The sequence below is a fragment of the Hyperolius riggenbachi genome, chromosome 9, assembly GCF_040937935.1.
Source record: "Hyperolius riggenbachi isolate aHypRig1 chromosome 9, aHypRig1.pri, whole genome shotgun sequence".
NCBI lineage: Eukaryota > Metazoa > Chordata > Amphibia > Anura > Hyperoliidae > Hyperolius > Hyperolius riggenbachi.
In genome coordinates, this window is record NC_090654.1 from 7,984,589 (window position 1) to 8,007,165 (window position 22,577).

General features: G+C 46.8%; 1 protein-coding gene across 2 annotated transcripts in view; it reads right to left on the reverse strand.

Moving 5' to 3' along the window:
* Positions 1-22,577, reverse strand: part of LOC137533671 (inter-alpha-trypsin inhibitor heavy chain H3-like) — a 196,710-nt gene that overhangs the window by 80,806 nt on the left and 93,327 nt on the right. For both annotated transcript variants that reach the window (XM_068255010.1, XM_068255011.1), the window contains one exon: positions 18,044-18,169. In XM_068255010.1, the coding sequence (XP_068111111.1) occupies positions 18,044-18,169 (126 nt within the window). The remainder of the gene's footprint in view (positions 1-18,043; positions 18,170-22,577) is intronic.

Consider the following 22,577-nt stretch of genomic DNA (forward strand, 5'->3'; position numbering starts at 1 on the left):
CCACACCTCTGAGGAATTGCCGTGTGGTGGACATTTCCACACTTTCTGATATATTACTGTCTTTATTGTGTTCTTTTGCTGGTGTCCAGAGGTTAGCAATATATCGGATTATCAGTGATACTGCAGATCATCAATAATCGGATATATATCTGCATTCTTGGTGATACTGCAGATCGACAATAATCAGATTCTCTCTGCGTGCTGACACCGATCATGACAAGATCAATACAATAAACAATATCCTAGTCTAGGTGTGAAGTCCTTAGCATCAACACCCGGGAACTAGTCTAACAAATAAACAGTAGCAATGTAGCAATATCCTAGACTAGGTGCGAAATCCTTAGCATCAACATCAAGGTCTGAGCGCTAACACGCAAGTATTCATGACAGCAGACAGCGCCAGACTGCAGCCCAAGGGCTTAAGAAGCAGAGGAGACCTCACTGGCACGCCCCCTGCCACCAGCCAATCCGGGGCGCCGTGAGTCTCCTCTGATGTCAGCTGACCAGCAGGTCAGCTACGAGCCTCCTCCTCACATAAAGGTCCTGTCTGTGCGCGCGCCCGCGCGAGACAGAGACCTTGCAGGGGAAAGGCAGTCCCGTCCCCGGCGTCCTAGACGCCGGAGCGACGGGCAGGGGCCCAGAGGCAGCCGCGTTGGCGATGCAGTCCGCCGCGGCTGCGCTCATTACAGCCAGGTTTCAGTCAGGCAGGCCAGATCATAAGACTATTAGATCATGTATGATTGCTGTTTTGTTGTTTATCAACGTTACAGAGGACAGCCTTGATGGGGCTACCCTGGGGGCTGAGGTCTGAGATTGATGACTCCAGGAGGGAACAGTCTCCAGATGTGTAACTGTCATTTCTGCTGGATTGTGCTGGAGCTATTAGGGTTGTTGGCTGGGTGTACTCTGTAGATTTTGTCACAGAGTTATTTTAATTTCTGCAGTGAAGAACGTCTTTTCCCACGTCCCCTGGACCCTCTTCGAGTCTTTCTGAGGATTCCAACAGACTTAAGTAGAATTATTGTTGATTTGTCAATTGGATAAATATTTCTTGGGTGGTATACAGCGAGAAGTGTCTCTGCTGAATATTGATGTTTACACATTAGGATGGACAAAAAGAGACAGCTCAGGGCTCCTGCTGCGAAAGACCCTATTTAGAGTCAAGGTGTGAACTTTCTCAGCTCCAACTTAAATCTTTGCCATCCCAAGTAATGCAGGTGTTCTGAAAGGTATCCTGCAGAGATCAAAGGGCCTGTGTAGACTGAATTGTCCTTACACAGATGCATGGATGGACAGCATATATATTTGGCTGATGTCGGCTCCACCCACTTTTTCTAACCCTAACACACAATTACTCAAAGACCAAGTTTGTGAGATTTGGCATCAATAATTTGTATATTCCCATAGAAATTAAATAAATCAGATTAATGGTTTGTGACTCCACCTTTCTCCAGCGTTTGGACCCCAGTCACCCACTGACCAACTATAGCAGGTTTGAGGCATCTGCTATTAACAGTGTAATAATGGCAGCAATTTAAATATTTCCCTTGAAAATCAACAGGTGAATGTTGATTGGCTATAATAGGCTCCACCCACTTCCCTGAATATTAATCTCAGTCACCTAGTGACCATCTTTGACTCTTCCCACGTTTTGTAACCTGGACACACAGTCACTCAATGACCAAGTATGTGAGCTTTCGGGTCCTTGGCACCAATAAAAACAAATCTGATTGGCTGTTTGTGGCTTCGCCCCCTTTTCTTAGTTTGAACCCCAGTGACCCAATGACCAACTGTACCAGGCTTGAGGCTTGTGCCATTAACAACGCAAGAATAGTAGCAATTTTAATATTCCTCTTGAAAATCAACAGGTGAATATTGATTGGCTATAAAAGGTTCCACCCACTTCCCTGAATATTAATCTCAGTCACCCAGTGACTATCTGGGCAAAGTTTGCAAACCCTGCCATTAACAGTGAAGAAGGGCTGCAGTTTATATTTTCCCAGTGAAATTTGTTTTTGGCCCCACCCAGTTTTTGTAACCTGGACACACAGTCACTCAATGACCAAGTTTGTGAGCTTTCAAGTTCCTGGCATCAAAATGGTTTGAATGGAAGCAGTTTATCCAGCAAAGAAATCTGATTGGCTGTTTGTGGCTCCGCCCCTTTAGTGAATTTGAGCCCCAGTCACTTAGTGACTGACTGTAGCAAGTTTGAGGCCTCTGCCATTAACAGTGTAAGAATGGCAGCAGTTTCAATATTCCACTTGAAAATCAATAAGTGCATTTTGATTGGCTCTTGTAGGCTCCACCTACTTTTCTGAATATTAATCCCAGTCACCCAGTGACCAACTGTGTCACTTTTGAGAACCCTGCCATTAAAAGTGTAAGAATGGCTGCAAAGTTATCAAATTTGCAGATGATACCACCATTGTGGGCCTCATCACCAATAACGATGAGCAGGCATACAGTCATCAGGTTGAGAGAATCTGCAACTGGTGCAAGGAGACCGGCTGGTCCTCAATAGAGATGGCCCAAACGGTTCGCCGGCGAACGGTTCCAGGCGAACTTCGGGTGGCGAAGGCGAACTTTCCGGGAAGTTCGATTCGCCCCATAACGCTCTATTAAGCAGAACTTTGACCCTCTACATCACAGTCAGCAGGCACATTGTCACCAATCAGACTGCACACACTCTTGGAGCCCCCCCCCCCCTTATAAAAGGCAAGGTTGTGCAGTCGTTTTACTCACTCGTCTGCCTCGAGTAATTAGTTAAGGGACAGCTGCTGACAGACTCTGCTACGGAGAGTTTAGTTAGGATCTTGTAGGTTTGTTCCTAGCTGATTGTTATTCTCTCTCTCTCTTGCTCCTCCCTTCCTATGACATCAGGAATCTCTCCCTCTCTCCCGGAGGGAGGAGGTTCTCATCTTCCAGGGAATTGTAGTATTTCGAAAGCCAGCTTACATTCCATGGCTGGGAATTGAACCCAGGCTTGGATGGGAATTGAACCCAGGTCTCAGTGTGCGGTAGGTAACTCATTTAACCACTATACCACCAACCACACTACATGCTGAATCCAGCCTAGCATGTACCATTATGATCAATCCAAGAGAAAATTCGCTTGCTTAATCCACGGAATTGTACTATATCAAAAGCCAGCTTACATACCGTGGCTGGGAATTGAACCCAGGCTGGGCTGGGAATTGAAACAAGGTCTCAGTGTGTGGTAGGTAACTCATTTAACCACTATACCACCAACCACACTACATGCTGAAGCCAGCCTAGCATGTACCATTAGGATCAATCCAAGAGAAAAATTAGCTTGCTTAATCCACGGAATTGTACTATATCAAAAGCCAGCTTACATACCGTGGCTGGGAATTGAACCCAGGCTGGGCTGGGAATTGAACCCAGGTCTCAGTTAGTGTTGGGTGAACACCTAGATGTTCGGGTTCAAGAACGTTCGCCGAACATCGCCGCGATGTTCGGGTGTTCGCGCCGAACTCCGAACATAATGGAAGTCAATGGGGACCCGAACTTTCGTGCTTTGTAAAGCTTCCTTACATGCTACATACCCCAAATTAGCAGGGTATGTGCACCTTGGGAGTGGGTACAAGAGGAAAAAAAAAATATTTGAAAAAGAGCTTATATTTTTTGAGAAAATAGATTGTAAAGTTTCAAAGGAAAAACTGTCTTTTAAATGCTGAAAATGTCATGTTTCTTTGCACAGGTAACATGCTTTTTACCGCCATGCAGTCATAAATGTAATAAAGAGAAGAGGTTCCATAAACAGGGACCGGTAACGCTAACCCAGCAGCAGCAGCAGCACACGTGATGGAACAGGAGAAGGCGCAGGAGGAGAAGGCCACGCTTTGAGACACAACAACCCATGCCTTGCATGAGGACAAGAAGCGTGCGGATAGCATGCTTTTTACCGCCATGCAGTCATAAATGTAATAAAGAGAAGAGGTTCCATAAACAGGGACCGGTAACGCTAACCCAGCAGCAGCAGCACACGTGATGGAACAGGAGGAGGCGCAGGAGGAGAAGGCCACGCTTTTTGAGACACAACAACCCAGGCCTTGCATGAGGACAAGAAGCGTGCAGATAGCATGCTTTTTACCGCCATGCAGTCATAAATGTAATAAAGAGAAGAGGTTCCATAAACAGGGACCGGTAACGCTAACCCAGCAGCAGCAGCAGCAGCACACGTGATGGAACAGGAGGAGGCGCAGGAGGAGAAGGCCACGCTTTGAGACACAACAACCCATGCCTTGCATGAGGACAAGAAGCGTGCGGATAGCATGCTTTTTACCGCCATGCAGTCATAAATGTAATAAAGAGAAGAGGTTCCATAAACAGGGACCGGTAACGCTAACCCAGCAGCAGCAGCAGCACACGTGATGGAACAGGAGGAGGCGCAGGAGGAGAAGGCCACGCTTTTTGAGACACAACAACCCAGGCCTTGCATGAGGACAAGAAGCGTGCGGATAGCATGCTTTTTACCGCCATGCAGTCATAAATGTAATAAAGAGAAGAGGTTCCATAAACAGGGACCGGTAACACTAACCCAGCAGCAGCACACGTGATGGAACAGGAGGAGGCGCAGGAGGAGAAGGCCACGCTTTGAGACACAACAACCCAGGCCTTGCATGAGGACAAGAAGCGTGCGGATAGCATGCTTTTTACCGCCATGCAGTCATAAATGTAATAAAGAGAAGAGGTTCCATAAACAGGGACCGGTAACGCTAACCCAGCAGCAGCCGCAGCACACGTGATGGAACAGGAGGAGGCGCAGGAGGAGAAGGCCACGCTTTTTGAGACACAACAACCCAGGCCTTGCATGAGGACAAGAAGCGTGCGGATAGCATGCTTTTTACCGCCATGCAGTCATAAATGTAATAAAGATAAGATGTTCAATAAACAGGGACCACGCGGCAACGCTAACCCAGCAGCAGCAGACGTGATGGAACAGGAGCAGGCGCAGGAGGAGAAGGCCAAGCTTTTTGAGACACAACAACACAGGCCTTGCATGAGGACAAAAAGTGTGCGGATATAGCAATGCTTTTTGCCGCCATGCAGTCATAAGTGTAATACAGATGAGAGGTTCCATAAACAGGGACCGGCAACGCTGACCCAGCAGCAGCAGCACACGTGATGGAACAGGAGCAGGCGCAGGAGGAGAAGGCCATGCTTTTTGAGACACAACAACCCAGGCCTTGCATGAGGACAAAAAGCGTGCGGATATAGCAATGCTTTTTGCCGCCATGCAGTCATAAGTGTAATACAGATGAGAGGTTCAATAAACAGGGACCGGAAACGCTAAACCATCCCAGATGTTCATTGGTCATGTTACTTGGTTGGGGTCCTGGAGTGTTGCATAGTCGTTTCCAATCCAGGATTGATTCATTTTAATTTGAGTCAGACGGTCTGCATTTTCTGTGGAGAGGCGGATACGCCGATCTGTGACGATGCCTCCGGCAGCACTGAAACAGCGTTCCGACATAACGCTGGCTGCCGGGCAAGCCAGCACCTCTATTGCGTACATTGCCAGTTCGTGCCAGGTGTCTAGCTTCGATACCCAATAGTTGAAGGGTGCAGATGGATTGTTAGACACAGCTACGCCATCTGACATGTAGTCCTTGACCATCTTCTCCAGGCGATCGGTGTTGGAGGTGGATCTGCACGCTTGCTGTTCTGTGGGCTGCTGCTGCATGGGTGTCAGAAAATTTTCCCACTCCAAGGACACTGCCGATACCATTCCCTTTTGGGCACTAGCTGCGGCTTGTGTTGTTTGCTGCCCTCCTGGTCGTCCTGGGTTTGCGGAAGTCAGTCTGTCGGCGTACAACTGGCTAGAGGAGGGGGAGGATGTCAATCTCCTCTCTAAAGTCTCCACAAGGGCCTGCTGGTATTCTTCCATTTTGACCTGTCTGACTCTTTCTTCAAGCAGTTTTGGAACATTGTGTTTGTACCGTGGATCCAGAAGGGTATAAACCCAGTAATTGGTGTTGTCCAGAATGCGCACAATGCGTGGGTCGCGTTCAATGCAGTCTAGCATGAATTGAGCCATGTGTGCCAGAGTCCTACCAGAATCCTCATCATCCTCTTGTGAGCGTTGTGATAGTTGTTGTGATGCATCATAGTCGTCACCTTCTTCCTGGTCTGCTTCTGCTGACCATTCGCGCTGAATTGTGGAAGTCCAACGTGCACCGCTCTGGCCCTCGTCAGTGGTGGCAGGAAATTCCTGCTCCAACTCCAGCTGTTCCTCCTCCTCTTCTTCGTCATAGCTGCTGGGGCCAGCGTTTCCTGAGGCGGATGGCCTGATGTTGGTACCATCACGCTGATCGTTTTCTCCTTCAGATTCCCCCAGTTGCATCATGACAGCTGTTTCCTTGATTTTCAACATTGACCTCTTCAGTAAACACAGCAGTGGTATGGTAATGCTGACTGAAGAGTTGTCACTGCTCACAAGCAACGTGGATTGCTCAAAATTTTGGAGGACTTGGCAGAGGTCCAACATGTTGGCCCAATCGGATCCACAGAAGCTTGGCAGCTGTCCGGATGCGCCTCGGTACTGCGCCGTCATGTACTGGACCACTGCACTCTTCTGCTCGCAAAAGCGGGCTAGCATGTGCAGCGTAGAATTCCAGCGCGTAGGGACATCACACAGCAAGCGATGGTGGGGGAGATTGAAGCGCTCCTGCATCTTGGCGAGTGCCCCCGAAGCAGTACTTGAATTTCTACAATGTTTGGCCACTCGTCGCACCTTCAACAAAAGATCGGCCACGCCTGGGTATGTCTTCAGGAACCGCTGAACTACTAGGTTCATCACGTGCGCCAGGCAAGGGATGTGTGTCAGCTTAGCCAACCTTAAAGCGCGAATGAGATTACTCCCATTATCACACACAACCATGCCCGGTTTCAGGTCCAGCGGTGCCAGCCACAAATCCGTCTGTTCCTTTATTCCCCTCCAAATTTCCTCCCGTGTGCTGCTTATCCCCAAGGCAGATCAGCTTCAGCAACGCTTGCTGACGCATGCCAACAGCTGTGCTGCACTGCTTCCACGATCCTACTGCTGCTGGGTTAGCGTTTCCGGATGAGGTACAGCTTTGAGATGCGTTGGAGGAGAAGGAGTCAGAGAGGTAGGTGCTGCTGTTGTTATCCAGTGGGAGGGACGGCGGTGCAGCTGTTTGCGGCGTGGGCAACACCCGCGCCGTAGCAGGTGAGGAATCGCTGCCAGGCTCCACAAGGTTCACCCAGTGCGCGGTAAGGGAGATGTATCGACCCTGGCCGAACGCACTCGTCCAGGTGTCAGTGGTGAGGTGAACCTTGCAGGCAACGGCATTCTTCAAGCTTCGGGTTATTTTGCTGACCACGTGCTCATGCAACTCAGGCACTGCAGAGCGCGCAAAGTGGTAGCGGCTGGGAACCACATAACGTGGGATGGCCACTGACATCATGCCCTTGAAGCTGTTTGTCTCCACCACTCGATATGGCAGCATTTCGCAGGCCAGAAGCTTGGCTATGCTGGCTGTTACTGCCACGGCCCGGGGGTCATTTGCTGGCAATTTCCTCTTGCGCTCAAACATCTCTGAGACAGACAACTGAACCGTGGGGCTGCACACTGAAGGGCTGTTGGTTGTTGTGTTTGATGAAGACTGGGAGACCTCAAGAGCACTACTCCGGAAAGTGACAGTGTCAGCGTCGTCTGATGTTTGTGAATGTTGTGAACCACGCAATGGCTGGGCTACTGCTGCTGCTGAGGCGGGTCTGGTGGTGAGTCTGGTGAACCCAAGGGAGGCAGTGTTGCTGGTACCCTGTCCTGCCGCGTTTGCCCACAGAGTGGGATGTTTGGATAGCATGTGGCGGCTCATGCTGGTGGTGGAGAGGTTGTTAATACTTTTCCCCCTGCTCAGGCGAGTCTTGCACACCTTGCAAATCGCCATGGTAACATCCTCAGTGCAGTCTTCAAAGAAAGCCCAGACTTTGGAGCACCTGCCTTGCTGGCGATTTCTGTTTGCGCCTCTTTTGCCTCTCACTTGAACTTCCACGCTTGTGGTGCCTGAAATTGCGCGCCGCCTACCTTGTGGCACAAGGCGAACTCGTGCAGCAGTGGGTTCCTCAACAGACTCATCTGTGCTGCTGCTACGACGGCGATGTTCTCGTTCACAAACAAAATCTGGGTCTATGTCCACATTGTCCATACCCTCCTCTTCCATCTCCTCAAACTCGTCATATGTCATTGTGGGGGGCCGCCGCCGTGGAGTAGAGCTCTCCAGAACAACCTCTGCGCAGCTCACTCCAACGTCGTCTTCCAGAGCTTCTCGGCCGACCTCCTGCAATTGCAACCCCTCCTGCCCAACTTGCTCTGGGATTTGGGTTTCAAAGTCCTCGGACTCGCCTTGTTGTATTTCAGTGCTCGGTGCATTTCCCACAGTTAATGGTTGTGAATCCGGGCACAACATTTCTGGCTGTTCCTCCATTGACCTTTCAAAGGTGGAAGTTTGTTGGCCTGGGAATAGCTCCTGCGAATACCCCATTGTGTCCTGAGGTAATTCATCGGACTGGTTATCTGGCAGTTGTGTGCGTGGTGTCGCTGCCGGTTGTGTCAGCTTTGTGCCCACTGGCTCCTTGTAACTGGCTGAGGACTCGGACCTCGTGCGTGATGTGCTGGTGCTGCTTAACCCACTGCTGGACGCTTGAGAGGTCATCCAAGTAATTATCTGGTCCTGTTCTTTTGGATCTGTGAGGGTTGTTGTCCTGGACAACATGGGCGGTATTGAGTGGGTTTTCTTGGGTGTTACCCTGTGGCCTGTACGTGAACCGTCAGGGGAAACACCTCTTCCCTTGCCCCTCCCTCTTTCACTGGATTTCTTCCTCATTTCACTTATCCTTAAAGTACACGCTGACTGGCAGCAGTACAGTGGCAGTACAGAAATGCTATACAGTGGTGGGTAAGCGGTGTACCACTATTGCCAGCAGCGACACAGAGCACAATGCTATACAGTGGCGGGTGAGCGGTGTACTACTGTTCCCAGCAGACACAGAGTGGCAGTAAACAATGCTATATAGTCTGGCTGAGCCGTGTACACAGAGTGGCAGTACACACAATGCTATATAGTCTGGCTGAGCGGTGTACACAGAGTGGCAGTAAACAATGCTATATAGTCTGGCTGAGCGATGTACACAGAGTGGCAGTACACACAATGCTATATAGTCTGGCTGAGCGGTGTACACAGAGTGGCAGTAAACAATGCTATATAGTCTGGCTGAGCGGTGTACACAGAGTGGCAGTACACACAATGCTATATAGTCTGGCTGAGCGGTGTACACAGAGTGGCAGTAAACAATGCTATATAGTCTGGCTGAGCGGTGTACACAGAGTGGCAGTACACACAATGCTATATAGTCTGGCTGAGCGGTGTACACAGAGTGGCAGTAAACAATGCTATATAGTCTGGCTGAGCGGTGTACACAGAGTGGCAGTAAACAATGCTATATAGTCTGGCTGAGCGGTGTACACAGAGTGGCAGTTCACACAATGCTATATAGTCTGGCTGAGTGGTGTACACAGAGTGGCAGTAAACAATGCTATATAGTCTGGCTGAGCCGTGTACACAGAGTGGCAGTACACACAATGCTATATAGTCTGGCTGAGCGGTGTACACAGAGTGGCAGTAAACAATGCTATATAGTCTGGCTGAGCGGTGTACACACAGTGGCAGTACACACAATGCTATATAGTCTGGCTGAGCGGTGTACACACAGTGGCAGTACACACAATGCTATATAGTCTGGCTGAGCGGTGTACACAGAGTGGCAGTAAACAATGCTATATAGTCTGGCTGAGCGGTGTACACAGAGTGGCAGTAAACAATGCTATATAGTCTGGCTGAGCGGTGTACACAGAGTGGCAGTACACACAATGCTATATAGTCTGGCTGAGCGGTGTACACAGAGTGGCAGTACACACAATGCTATATAGTCTGGCTGAGCGGTGTACACAGAGTGGCAGTAAACAATGCTATATAGTGTGGCTGAGCCGTGTACACAGAGTGGCAGTAAACAATGCTATATAGTCTGGATGAGCGGTGTACACAGAGTGGCAGTAAACAATGCTATATAGTCTGGCTGAGCGGTGTACACAGAGTGGCAGTACACACAATGCTATATAGTCTGGCTGAGCGGTGTACACAGAGTGGCAGTAAACAATGCTATATAGTCTGGCTGAGCGGTGTACACAGAGTGGCAGTAAACAATGCTATATAGTCTGGCTGAGCGGTGTACACAGAGTGGCAGTAAACAATGCTATATAGTCTGGCTGAGCGGTGTACACAGAGTGGCAGTTCACACAATGCTATATAGTCTGGCTGAGCGGTGTACACAGAGTGGCAGTAAACAATGCTATATAGTCTGGCTGAGCCGTGTACACAGAGTGGCAGTACACACAATGCTATATAGTCTGGCTGAGCGGTGTACACAGAGTGGCAGTAAACAATGCTATATAGTCTGGCTGAGCGGTGTACACACAGTGGCAGTACACACAATGCTATATAGTCTGGCTGAGCGGTGTACACACAGTGGCAGTACACACAATGCTATATAGTCTGGCTGAGCGGTGTACACAGAGTGGCAGTAAACAATGCTATATAGTCTGGCTGAGCGGTGTACACAGAGTGGCAGTACACACAATGCTATATAGTCTGGCTGAGCGGTGTACACAGAGTGGCAGTACACACAATGCTATATAGTCTGGCTGAGCGGTGTACACAGAGTGGCAGTAAACAATGCTATATAGTGTGGCTGAGCCGTGTACACAGAGTGGCAGTAAACAATGCTATATAGTCTGGATGAGCGGTGTACACAGAGTGGCAGTAAACAATGCTATATAGTCTGGCTGAGCGGTGTACACAGAGTGGCAGTACACACAATGCTATATAGTCTGGCTGAGCGGTGTACACAGAGTGGCAGTAAACAATGCTATATAGTCTGGCTGAGCGGTGTACACAGAGTGGCAGTAAACAATGCTATATAGTCTGGCTGAGCGGTGTACACAGAGTGGCAGTGAACAATGCTATAAAGTCTGGCTGAGCCGTGTACACAGAGTGGCAGTAAACAATGCTATATAGTCTGGCTGAGCCGTGTACACAGAGTGGCAGTAAACAATGATATATAGTCTGGCTGAGCCGTGTACACAGAGTGGCAGTAAACAATGCTATATATAGCGTGGCTGAGCGAGGTACACAGTGGCAGTACACACAATGCTATATAGTGTGGCTGAGCGAGCGGTGTACTACTGTTCCCAGCAGCGACACACAATGACTGGGGGGACCCTGGCTAGCGTGGCTGGAGCGCGAACTACCCTGCCTGCCTACCCAAAGCTAAACCCACGGACAAATGGCGGAGATATGACGTGGTTCGGGTATTTATTTACCCGAACCACATGACCGTTCGGCCAATCAGAGCGCGTTCGGGCCGAACCACGTGACCCGTTCGGCCAATCAGAGCGCGTTCGGGGTCCGAACCACGTGACCCGTTCGGCCAATCACAGCGCTAGCCGAACATTCGGGGAACGTTCGGCCATGCGCTCTTAGTTCGGCCATGTGGCCGAACGGTTTGGCCGAGCACCATCAGGTGTTCGGCCGAACTCGAACATCACCTGAACAGGGTGATGTTCTGCAGAACCCGAACAGTGGCGAACACTGTTCGCCCAACACTAGTCTCAGTGTGCGGTAGGTAACTCATTTAACCACTATACCACCAACCACACTACATGCTGAAGCCAGCCTAGCATGGCATAGAAAAATTAGCTTGCTTAATCCACGGAATTGTACTATATCAAAAGCCAGCTTACATACCGTGGCTGGGAATTGAACCCAGGCTGGGCTGGGAATAGAACCCTGGTCTCAGTGTGTGGTAGGTAACTCATTTAACCACTATACCACCAACAACACTACATGCTGAAACTTCTTGGAGCAGACTTACTTCTTCCCTCCAAAAGACACACATACATCCCCATAAAATCATTCAACAGCAACTGCATGCACAGTCTTTGTGGTACACAGTCTGTGTGGCACAATTGGTTAGTGCGTTTAACTGTTAACTGCAAGGTTGGTAGTTCAAGCCCACGCAGGCATGGCCTTGCTGTAACGATTGGTGTCAACACGCAGAGAGAATCCGATTATTGGCGATCTGCAGAATCACCAGTAATACAAATATACACCAGATTATGGATGATCTGCAGCATCACCAATAATCCAGGTATGTCTAACCTCTGGACACCTGAGATATGAGAGTATGATGTAACAGTACCACTTTAAGTAAGAACCACCAGAGGGGCTGGAGGTAGAAATGAAGGGAATTCACCCTAGACTGTGGGTGAATCCCTGTAGCCAAAGCTCCCTAGGAGAGGGACCTAGGCTAGGTTGCAGGATGCCCTGCTGCTAAGGAGAACAGTCTTGCCCTAACTGGGTGTGAGATCCTAGCTCTCTACACCCTGGAACCGGGCTAATGAAATACAAGTACACAATGCTAGTCTTGGGTGTGCAGTCCGTAGTCACCACACCCTGGAACTAGCCTGTAGCATAACATAGCATTGACACAGTATCCTAGGCTTGAGTGTGAGGTCCGTAGTCACAACACCCTGGAACTAGTCTATAACATAACATAGCATTGACACAGTTTCCTAGGCTTGGGTGTGAGGTCCGTAGTCACAACACCCTGGAACTAGTCTATAGCATAACATAGCATTGACACAGTTTCCTAGGCTTGGGTGTGAGGTCCGTAGTCACAACACCCTGGAACTAGTCTATAGCATAACATAGAAATGACAATACAAAGGTAATCTGGCTCAGTGTGAATTCCCGGGTCCTCCTGGTTCTAACACACTGTGGGATCTGACTGAGGTCTGTGTACATAAAGCATTCGCAATGGCAGACAACCAGCAACTGACAAGCAACCTGAATATATAGTTGCTGGAGTCTGCCGCCCCGCCCGAACCACTCAGCCAATCATGAGTCCAGCAGGAATCAGCTGATCGTCCTGATCAGCTGACACTTCCCCTGCTGGTATAAAGGTCCTGACTTCTGGGCCGTGCGCGCGTAGCACTCCATCCGCTTATGTGAACTAACAGACCCAGCTACATCAACCGCACGCTGCAGCATACAAACCGCCGCGTTGGACGCGGAAACAGCTGCCTTGTTGTCGGCACATGCGGCGACCTTTCCGCGTCCTCTCGTGGTGCCAGGCGTACATCTCCGTATGCCAGCCGCTGCGCTGGACGCGGACTCAGCCGCCCTGCCATCAGTACACGCGGCGGCTTTTCCGCGTTTCCTCACACTTGCCGTTTGTGTTCAACAGTTGTCCGAAGAGAACCCCAGATAGCCAGGTAGATTCATCTCTCTCTCTCTCTAGTAGGGATGATCACCGCTTTCTGCGGAATTGTATTTTCCGCAATTTTAGGCGGAAATTGGTCATTCCATTCCGTTTGGTTGGAACGGAATTGTTTTTTCAATGTGGCGGAATTCCGAAATTGCCTGTGAAATTCTGCCCCTATCTGTTGATGGTTTTAAGCTGAAAATTCACTTAAATGGCATCAAGTCCTAGAGAGAGAGAGCGAGAGAGATTATTTTTCTCTTGGGTATATCACAATGGTACATGCTAGGCTGGCTTCAGTATGTAGTGTTGTTGGTGGTATAGTGGTTAAATGAGTTACCTACCACACACTGAGACCTGGGTTCAATTCCCAGCCCAGCCTGGGTTCAATTCCCAGCCATGGTATGTAAGCTGGCTTTTGATATAGTACAATTCTGTGGATTAAGCAAGCTAATTTTTCTCTTGGATTGATCATAATGGTACATGCTAGGCTGGCTTCAGCATGTAGTGTGGTTGGTGGTATAGTGGTTAAATGAGTTACCTACTGCACACTGAGACCTGGGTTCAATTCCCAGCCCAGCCTGGGTTCAATTCCCAGCCACGGTATGTAAGCTGGCTTTTGAAATACTACAATTTCCTGAAAGATGAGACCCTTCTCCTTCCGGAAGAGAGGGAGAGATCCCTGATGTCATAAAGCAGTGTAGGCCTGCAATTGAATTCTATGAGATTTCAGACCTTAAAACACTACTTTGTATTAAATCCATTTTTTTCTGGGACTATTTTACTCAACCATGTCTTCCGCCAGGTATTAGACCCCATGGAACATCTTTTCTATCATTTTTACAGTCAGCAGAAATTTTTTAAAATTTTGAAGTTCGCCTCCCCATTGAAGTCTATTGCAGTTCGCGAAAGTTTGCGCAAACCGAACCTTCCGCGAAAGTTCGCGAACCGAAAATCAGAGGTTCGGCCCATCTCTAGTCCTCAATACTGCAAAAACTGCTGAGATGATCATCGATTTTAGGAAGTGTGCACCCAAACCATCCCCAATCCACATAGACGGCACGGAAGTTGCTGCGCTCGTCTCCTGGGCAAAACCATCTCAAACGATCTGAGGTGGAAGGCCAACACCACCTCCACCCAGAGGAAAGCCCAGCAGAGACTATTCTTCCTCCGCCAACTGAGGAAGTTCGGCATGGACCAGAAAAACTTCTGACGAGCTTCTACTCAGCCACCATCGAATCCGTCTTCTGTTCTTCTATCCTTGTCTGGTACACTGGCTCCTCTGTCAGCGACAGACACAAGCTACAGAGAGTAATTAGATCAGCGGAAAGGATCATCGGAAAACCACTTCCCCCACTGGACCTACTCTTGAACACTAGACTGCGCTCCAGAGCCTTGCGGATCGCAAATGATCCTTCGCACCCAGGCTCCCGCTTTTTCTGTCGTCTCCGTTCAGGCCAGAGGTATCGGGCCATCTACACCAGGACCTCAAGACACAGGAACAGCTTCTTCACCTCAGCTGTCAAATCACTGAACTCTCTAGACTCACTCCCATCCCCCACCATTAAAGGAAGAGCGGACCCTCCTTAGGCCGCTTGCTTTACTAACTGGAATAGTCTTTCTAAGCATGCCTGCACTGAAGTACTCTTCTTTTGAAAATGGTTGTTATGTAATTACTGTTACCGTATTGTATTTGTTTTGATGTATTGCTATCTCTGGTGTGTGCCATTTACTGTTACTATGCCCTGCTTGTGCCAAGCCCAATCCCGGGCACGACCCAGTCGTGCTTGGCGAAAAATAAATTCTGATTCTGATTCTGAGTTTATTTTTTCCCATGTAAAAAGTTAGTTGTTTTTGGATGTTTCTAACCTTGACATACAGTCACTCAATAACCAAGTTTATGAGCTTTGGGGTCTTTGGCATCAATAAGTTGCATTTTTCCATTGAAATTAAACAAATCTGATTGTCTGTTTGTAGCCCGCCCCCTTTTCAGAATTTAAACCCAAGTCTCTCAGTGACTGACTGTACCCGATTTGAGGCATCTGCCATTAAGAGAGTAAGAATGGCAGAAATGTAAATATTCCCCTTGAAAATCAATAGGTGAATTTTGATTGGCTGTTGTACGCTCCACCCACTTCCCTGAATATTAATCCCAGTCATCCAGTGACAAACTGTGTCAAGTTTGAGAACCCATCCAATAACAGAATGGCTGAAATCAATCTGAGAAATCTGATTAGCTGTTTGTGGCTCCACCCCCTTTAGTGAATTTGGACCCCAGTCACCCAATGACTTACTGTATCAGTGTAAGAATGGTAGCAATGTAAATATTACCTTTGAAAATTTTGATTGGCTGTTGTAGGCTCCACCCAATTTCTACATATTTCTACATATTAATCATATTTCTACATATTAATACCAGTCACCCAGTGGCCACCCATGTCAAATTTGGGAACCCTGCCATTAACAGTGTAAGAATGGTTGCAGTTTATATTTTACCATGTAAAAAATGTAGTTGTTGGTGCCACCCACTTTTTCTAACCTTGACATATAGTCACAAAATTACCAAGTTTATGAGCTTTGGGGTCCTTGGTATCAATCATTTGTATATTCCCATTGAAATGAATCAAATCTGATTGGCTGTTTGTGGCTCTGCCCCCTTTCTGAATTTGAACCCCAGTCACCCATTGACCAACTGTACCAGGTTTGAGGCATCTGCTATTAACAGTGTAAGAATAGCAGCAATTTAAATATTCCCCTTGAAAATCAATAGGTGAATTTTGATTGGCTATTATAGGCTCCACCCATTTTCCTGAATATTAATCCCAGTCACCCAGTGACCAACTGTGCAAACTTTGAGAACCCTACCATTAACAGTGTAAGAATGGCTGCAGTTTATATTTCACCAGTGAAATTTGTTTTTGGCTCCGCCCACTTTTTTGTAACCTGGACACACAGTCACTCAATGACCAAGTTTGTGAGCTTTCATTTTCCTGGCATCAAAAATGTGTGAATGGAAGCAGTTTATCCAGCAAATAAATCTGATTGGCTGTTTGTGGCCCCTCCCCTTTAGTGAATTTGAACCCCAGTCACCCAAAGACCGACTGCAGCAAGTTTGAAGCTGCTGCCATTACAGTGTAAGAATGGCAGCAGTTTAAATATTACCCTAGAAAACCCAATAGGTGAATTTTGGTTAGGTATTGTAGGCTCCACCCACTTTCTTGATTCTTAATCTCATTCACCCAGTGACCAACTGTGCCAAGTTTGAGAATCCTGCCATTAACAGTCTAAGAATGGCTGCAATTTACATTTTCCCATTAAAAATAATTGGCTGAAATTCGATTGGCTGTTTTATGCTCCGCCCACATATCCTAGATTTTTAGCCAGTGTGGGGACTCTGGCTTGATTACTGTGAAAATGGCAGCCTTTTACATTTTTTTCCATTGACATGAATGGGTGAAATCTGATTTGCTGTTTGTAGCTCCGCCCAAGTGTGCAGGGGGGCCACGAGACCCCCAGAACATATCATCCCAGGTAGTAAGGGATCTGTATACCAAGTTTCGTTCAAATCGGTCAAGCCGTTTTCGAGTGATCGCGGCACATACATACACACACACATACATACATACATACATCCGATTTTATATATGTAGATTAACCCCTTACTTCCCACACATCAACCCCTTACTTCCCACACTCCCACCTAACAACATTTTTTTTTCTAAAAAAAACAAAACAACTTACAATTTAAATACATAAATAGTTACCTTTGGGACTGAATTTTTTTTAATATGTATGTCAAGAGGGTATATTACTGTTACTTTTAAAAATAATGGGCTTGTAAATAGTGACGGACGCAAAACTGAACAAATGCACCTTTATTTTTAAGAAAAATATGGGCGCCATACATTGTACTAGGGAAAATTTTTAAATGTTGCAATAACTGGGACAAATTGGCAAATAAAATGTGTGGGTTTTAATTACGGTAGCATGTATTATTTTAAATCTGTAATGGCTGAAAACTGAGAAACAATGAATTTTTTCATTTTTTTCTTATTTTTCCGGCTAAAATGCAGTTAGAATAAAATAATTCATAGCAAAAAGTACCCCCCAAAGAAAGCCTAATTGGTGGTGAACAAACAAGATATAGATCATTTTGTTCTGATAAGTAGTAATAAAGTTATAGGTGAATTAATTGGAGGAATGCTGACAGGTGAAAATTGCTTTGGTTTTTTAAAGGGAACCAGAGATGAACCCAGACGGGAAAATGAAAAAGTTTTTATACATACCTGAGGCTTCCTCCAGCCCCATACGCTCTGATCGATCCCACGCCGCCGTCCTCCGCTGCCCGCATCTACGAGAACCGGCTTTCGTCACTGACGTCATCAGGGCCAGCTACGCTGGAGAAGTGCGCCCTCTACGTATCTCTCCAGCGACTGCTGCAGATATACGCAAACAGTGCACTTCCCTTACGCTTAGACTGGCTCCAACTGACGGCAGAGCAGGGTCACCGGTTCTCATAGCTGCGGGCAGCGGAGGACGGCGACGTGGGATCGATCAGAGCGTATGGGCCTGGAGGAAGCCTCAGGTATGTATAAAATCTTTCTGCTGTTCATCTATGGTTCCCTTTAAGGGGAAAAACCCTTGGAGGGGAAGTGGTTAACATTCGGAATGAACTCACCAACATTAGCCTCCCCGTCCGTCAGTAGAACTATGAAAGACACGCTTCTATCCGGAACCTGCTTCAGCTGGTGCGCTCTGTCCAATAGCCTGACGGCACTCATCAGGGGGTCATTAATGTTGGTTCCTAAAATAATAAATAAAAATAATACCACTGAAATGCACCCAAATCTAAAATAAGTAAAAAGTATACTCTACATGTGAACGTGTATCTTGTTTCAAGGGTGTTCACTGAAAGAAAATCAAAGTATGACAATCAAGATAACAACATAAATTACAGAACAGGTGGAGAGGAGGAAGGAAATGTCTTGTATAGAACCAAACATATAAAAACGTGGCAATCAACTGGAAGCAAGTATCTCCAGGCAGCAGGGGCCAGGGTCTGACTGGCACACTGTCAGAATCCGCTCTGCTGGCCTTGATTCCCTGGACAGTTTTGTTTGCTGTGCAGGTTGCATAGTGCAGTCCAGGGAAAAGAGGTCTTTTGTCAGTTTGCAAGGCTGACTGATTTGCATCTACTTATCTGGCAATCTGCTTGTCTGCTTCCTTTGAAGGTTTCACTTCCTCCCAGAATTCCTGGCTTGTCATGGTGTTTGTTTAGTGAGACTAACTTTAGAGCCTCAGCCTCTTTGTATCCTGTTGTTAACATTCTAGTGTAGTTAATTCTTGGGGAGTGCATCTTGCACTCCTATTAGTGCAGACAGGTTGGTGTATCATTTGTACTGCTTAGTCTTGTCTAGTCCTGCCTTTGCGATTGCACTTTCACCTATGGTGGTCTGATAGTGAATAGTTTAGTCTTGTTTCTAGATCGCATTCGCCCTAGCGTTAGAGGCGCTGGGTCTTCCATGTATGTGTCTTGAAGTATAACCTTAGCAGCGGTTGCTACTGGTTACACCTTCAGTTTGTTTTGTCTGGAGCAAATGCTTACGGTTGTCTGGTGTTAGGCAACCGATTGGCAAACGTACCCGTTATCTGTTTGTTGTTCTCCTTTGTGTTTAGGTGTTAGTTAGGGTTGGTACGTTTTGTCACTGTTACGATTAACGTGACCGTACTATTAACACGCTTGTCACTGTTGCGCATAACGTGCGGTGACCGCGTTTAGCTAGTTTGTTTGTTATTTTCTTTGGCGTTCAGATTGTAGTTATTTGCTGTGTCTTCCTCACTCAGTTCATGCTCTGTCTTTGCTCAGTCTTGTGTTGCTGATAGCAATCGTCTCTCGTGCAATTCTTACTCTGGTCTGTTCTGATGTGATATGTCTACCGTCGCTGGGTGGCGACTAGATTGGTGGACATTCATATAACCTGTCTCTTTTCTTGTCTCCTTTTGAGCTGCTACTTGTTTAGATTACCTGGTGTTGCAATTTCAATCTGCATCTGTGGATGTGCAGAGGATAGTTTCCTCTGTACTCCACAGCTCCATCTGCTGGTTGGAATCCCCTCTTCAAATATATTCTGGGGCTGGGGGGCGGGGCTTTGCTCGCACTGCACCAAAAAATGGGCGTGGCCATGACATTGTATGGGCGTAGTGTTACCGTAACCCCAAAGCAGCAAATATAGCCAACTATGACCATTAAATAATTAATGCAGCAACAGTTTCCCCAGACACCAGAAAATAAACGCAATGTGGGCATGATTTCTCCAGAAAGTAAGTGCAATGTAGGCAACATTTCACCAGAAAAAAAACGCAATTTGGGCAACATTTCAGCAGAAAACAAACGCAATTTGGGCAACATTTCAGCAGAAAAGACCAAAATTACTTACGGTAACGTCTTTTCCAGTAGTCGGGAAGACAGCACCCCTAATGAGACTTGTCTCCCTCCAACCAACGGACAGGAAGCTACAAAAGATTCAAATTTGCATAACAGGTGGCCATCAGTATAAATAGGCATGATATCTCCATTACCTTAAGTTCTATACAAAAGACACAGACACCAAATGATGCTTACTATAATGCTTTTAATATACACTTTTTTTTTTCTTTTACCCAGGGTGGGTTGTAGGGGTGCTGTCTTCGCGACTACTGGAAAAGATGTTACCGTAAGTAATTTTGACCTTTCCCAGTATGTCTGCTCAGACAGCACCCCTAATGAGACGATATACACGATATATATAAATTCAGGGAGGGACAACAGCCTGCAGAACTTTTCTGCCAAAAGACAAATCAGTGTTAGCTAACACATTAAAGGTGGGTACACACATCAGATAAAAGTCTTTGGAAAATGAAAGATCACAGACCAATTTTACCCCCTTCCATGTAGTATAAGAGCCATACTCTACAGTCTATTCTATGGAGCTGAACTCCCCATCAGACAGAAATCTTTGCAAGATGCTGCTCACACAGATGCTGTACACATGCAACAGATCAGTATCTGCAAAAGAACAGTTCCTGCAAAAGATCCGTTCCTGCAAAATACATTCATAGTCTATATCTGCAGATCTCATACACACCTTGTTTAACGGACAATTATCTGCAGATCAGATCCACCAGGATGGATCTTCAGATCGGCAGATAATTGTCTGATCTGCAGATGAATGTCCATTAAACAAGGTGTGTATGAGGATCTGCAGATCTCATAGACTATGAATGCATTTTGCAGGAACGGATCTTTTGCAGGAACAGATCTTTTGCAGATACTGATCTGTTGCATGTGTACAGCATCTTTGTGTGCAGCATCTTGCAAAGATTTCTGTCTGATGGGGAGTTCAGCTCCATAGAATAGACTGTGTAGGTATGGCTCTCATACTACATGGAAGGGGGTAAGATTTCTGTCTGATGGGGAGTGCAGCTCCATAGAATAGACTGTGTAGGTGTGGCTCTCATACTACATGGAAGGGGGTAAGATTTCTGTCTGATGGGGAGTGCAGCTCCATAGAATAGACTGTGTAGGTATGGCTCTCATACTACATGGAAGGGGGTAAGATTTCTGTCTGATGGGGAGTGCAGCTCCATAGAATAGACTGTGTAGGTATGGCTCTCATACTACATGGAAGGGGGTAAGATTTCTGTCTGATGGGGAGTGCAGCTCCATAGAATAGACTGTGTAGGTGTGGCTCTCATACTACATGGAAGGGGGTAAGATTTCTGTCTGATGGGGAGTGCAGCTCCATAGAATAGACTGTGTAGGTGTGGCTCTCATACTACATGGAAGGGGGTAAGATTTCTGTCTGTTGGGGAGTGCAGCTCCATAGAATAGACTGTGTAGGTATGGCTCTCATACTACATGGAAGGGGGTAAGATCTCTGTCTGATGGGGAGTGCAGCTCCATAGAATAGACTGTGTAGGTATGGCTCTCATACTACATGGAAGGGGGTAAGATTTCTGTCTGTTGGGGAGTGCAGCTCCATAGAATAGACTGTGTAGGTATGGCTCTCATACTACATGGAAGGGGGTAAGATCTCTGTCTGATGGGGAGTGCAGCTCCATAGAATAGACTGTGTAGGTGTGGCTCTCATACTACATGGAAGGGGGTAAGATTTCTGTCTGATGGGGATGGCAGCTCCATAGAATAGACTGTGTAGGTGTGGCTCTCATACTACATGGAAGGTGGTAAGATTTCTGTCTGATGGGGAGTGCAGCTCCATAGAATAGACTGTGTAGGTATGGCTCTCATACTACATGAAGGGTGGTAAGATTGGTCTGTGATCTTTCATTTTCCAAAGACCTTTATCTGATGTGTGTACCCACCTTATAGAGACACTGAAGCGAAAAAAAATATATGATATAGTGAATTGGTTGTGTACCATGAATAATTACTAGAAGATTAGCAGCAAAGAAAATATTCTCATACTTTTATTTTCAGGTATATAGTGTTTTCTAACATTGCATGATTCTTTAATATGTGCAGATTACACAACACTCAGCATTCAAAATGATTCTTTCAGAGCAGTCTGTGAAGTAATGACCTCTCCTCTGGCAGAGGAAAAGTAAATAGTTCAATTACAGTTGAGATAATAAAAGTCAGAAAACAGCCCTCTCCACTTTTGAAAGTCGTAGAGATAATGGCTTTTTATGTATAGAGATAACAACTGGAGTTTCTTAACTCTTCCTGTACTGGAAACAATTAGACTGATGTATCTGATCTTAATGTTTTATTTCTTAGCTGTACTACACATATAAATCATAATATCATAGTTTTTTTTTTCGCTTCAGTGTCTCTTTAAGTCTATAGTGTTTTACAAAGGTGTTCTGGCTGGACCAGGTTGCTGCCCTGCATATCTGTTCGATTGCGGCTCCAGGCTCCAGCCCTCTCTGCCCACGAGGTTGAAACGGCCCTTGTAGAATGTGCTCTTACTGGTGAAGAGAGCTGCTTGCCTTGAACTTGATAAGCTGTAGCAATAGCCTGTTTTATCCATCTGGCCAGAGTGCTTTTGGAAGCTGTACCTAATCTGGATCTACCTGAAAAGATGACAAACATTGCCTCAGTCTTTCTCCATGACTTAGTTCTCTCCAGGTAATGAAGCAGACATCTCCTCACATCCAGACAATGTAACTCTTTCTCCCTACCATTTGCTGGATTAGCACAAAAAGGAATAAAC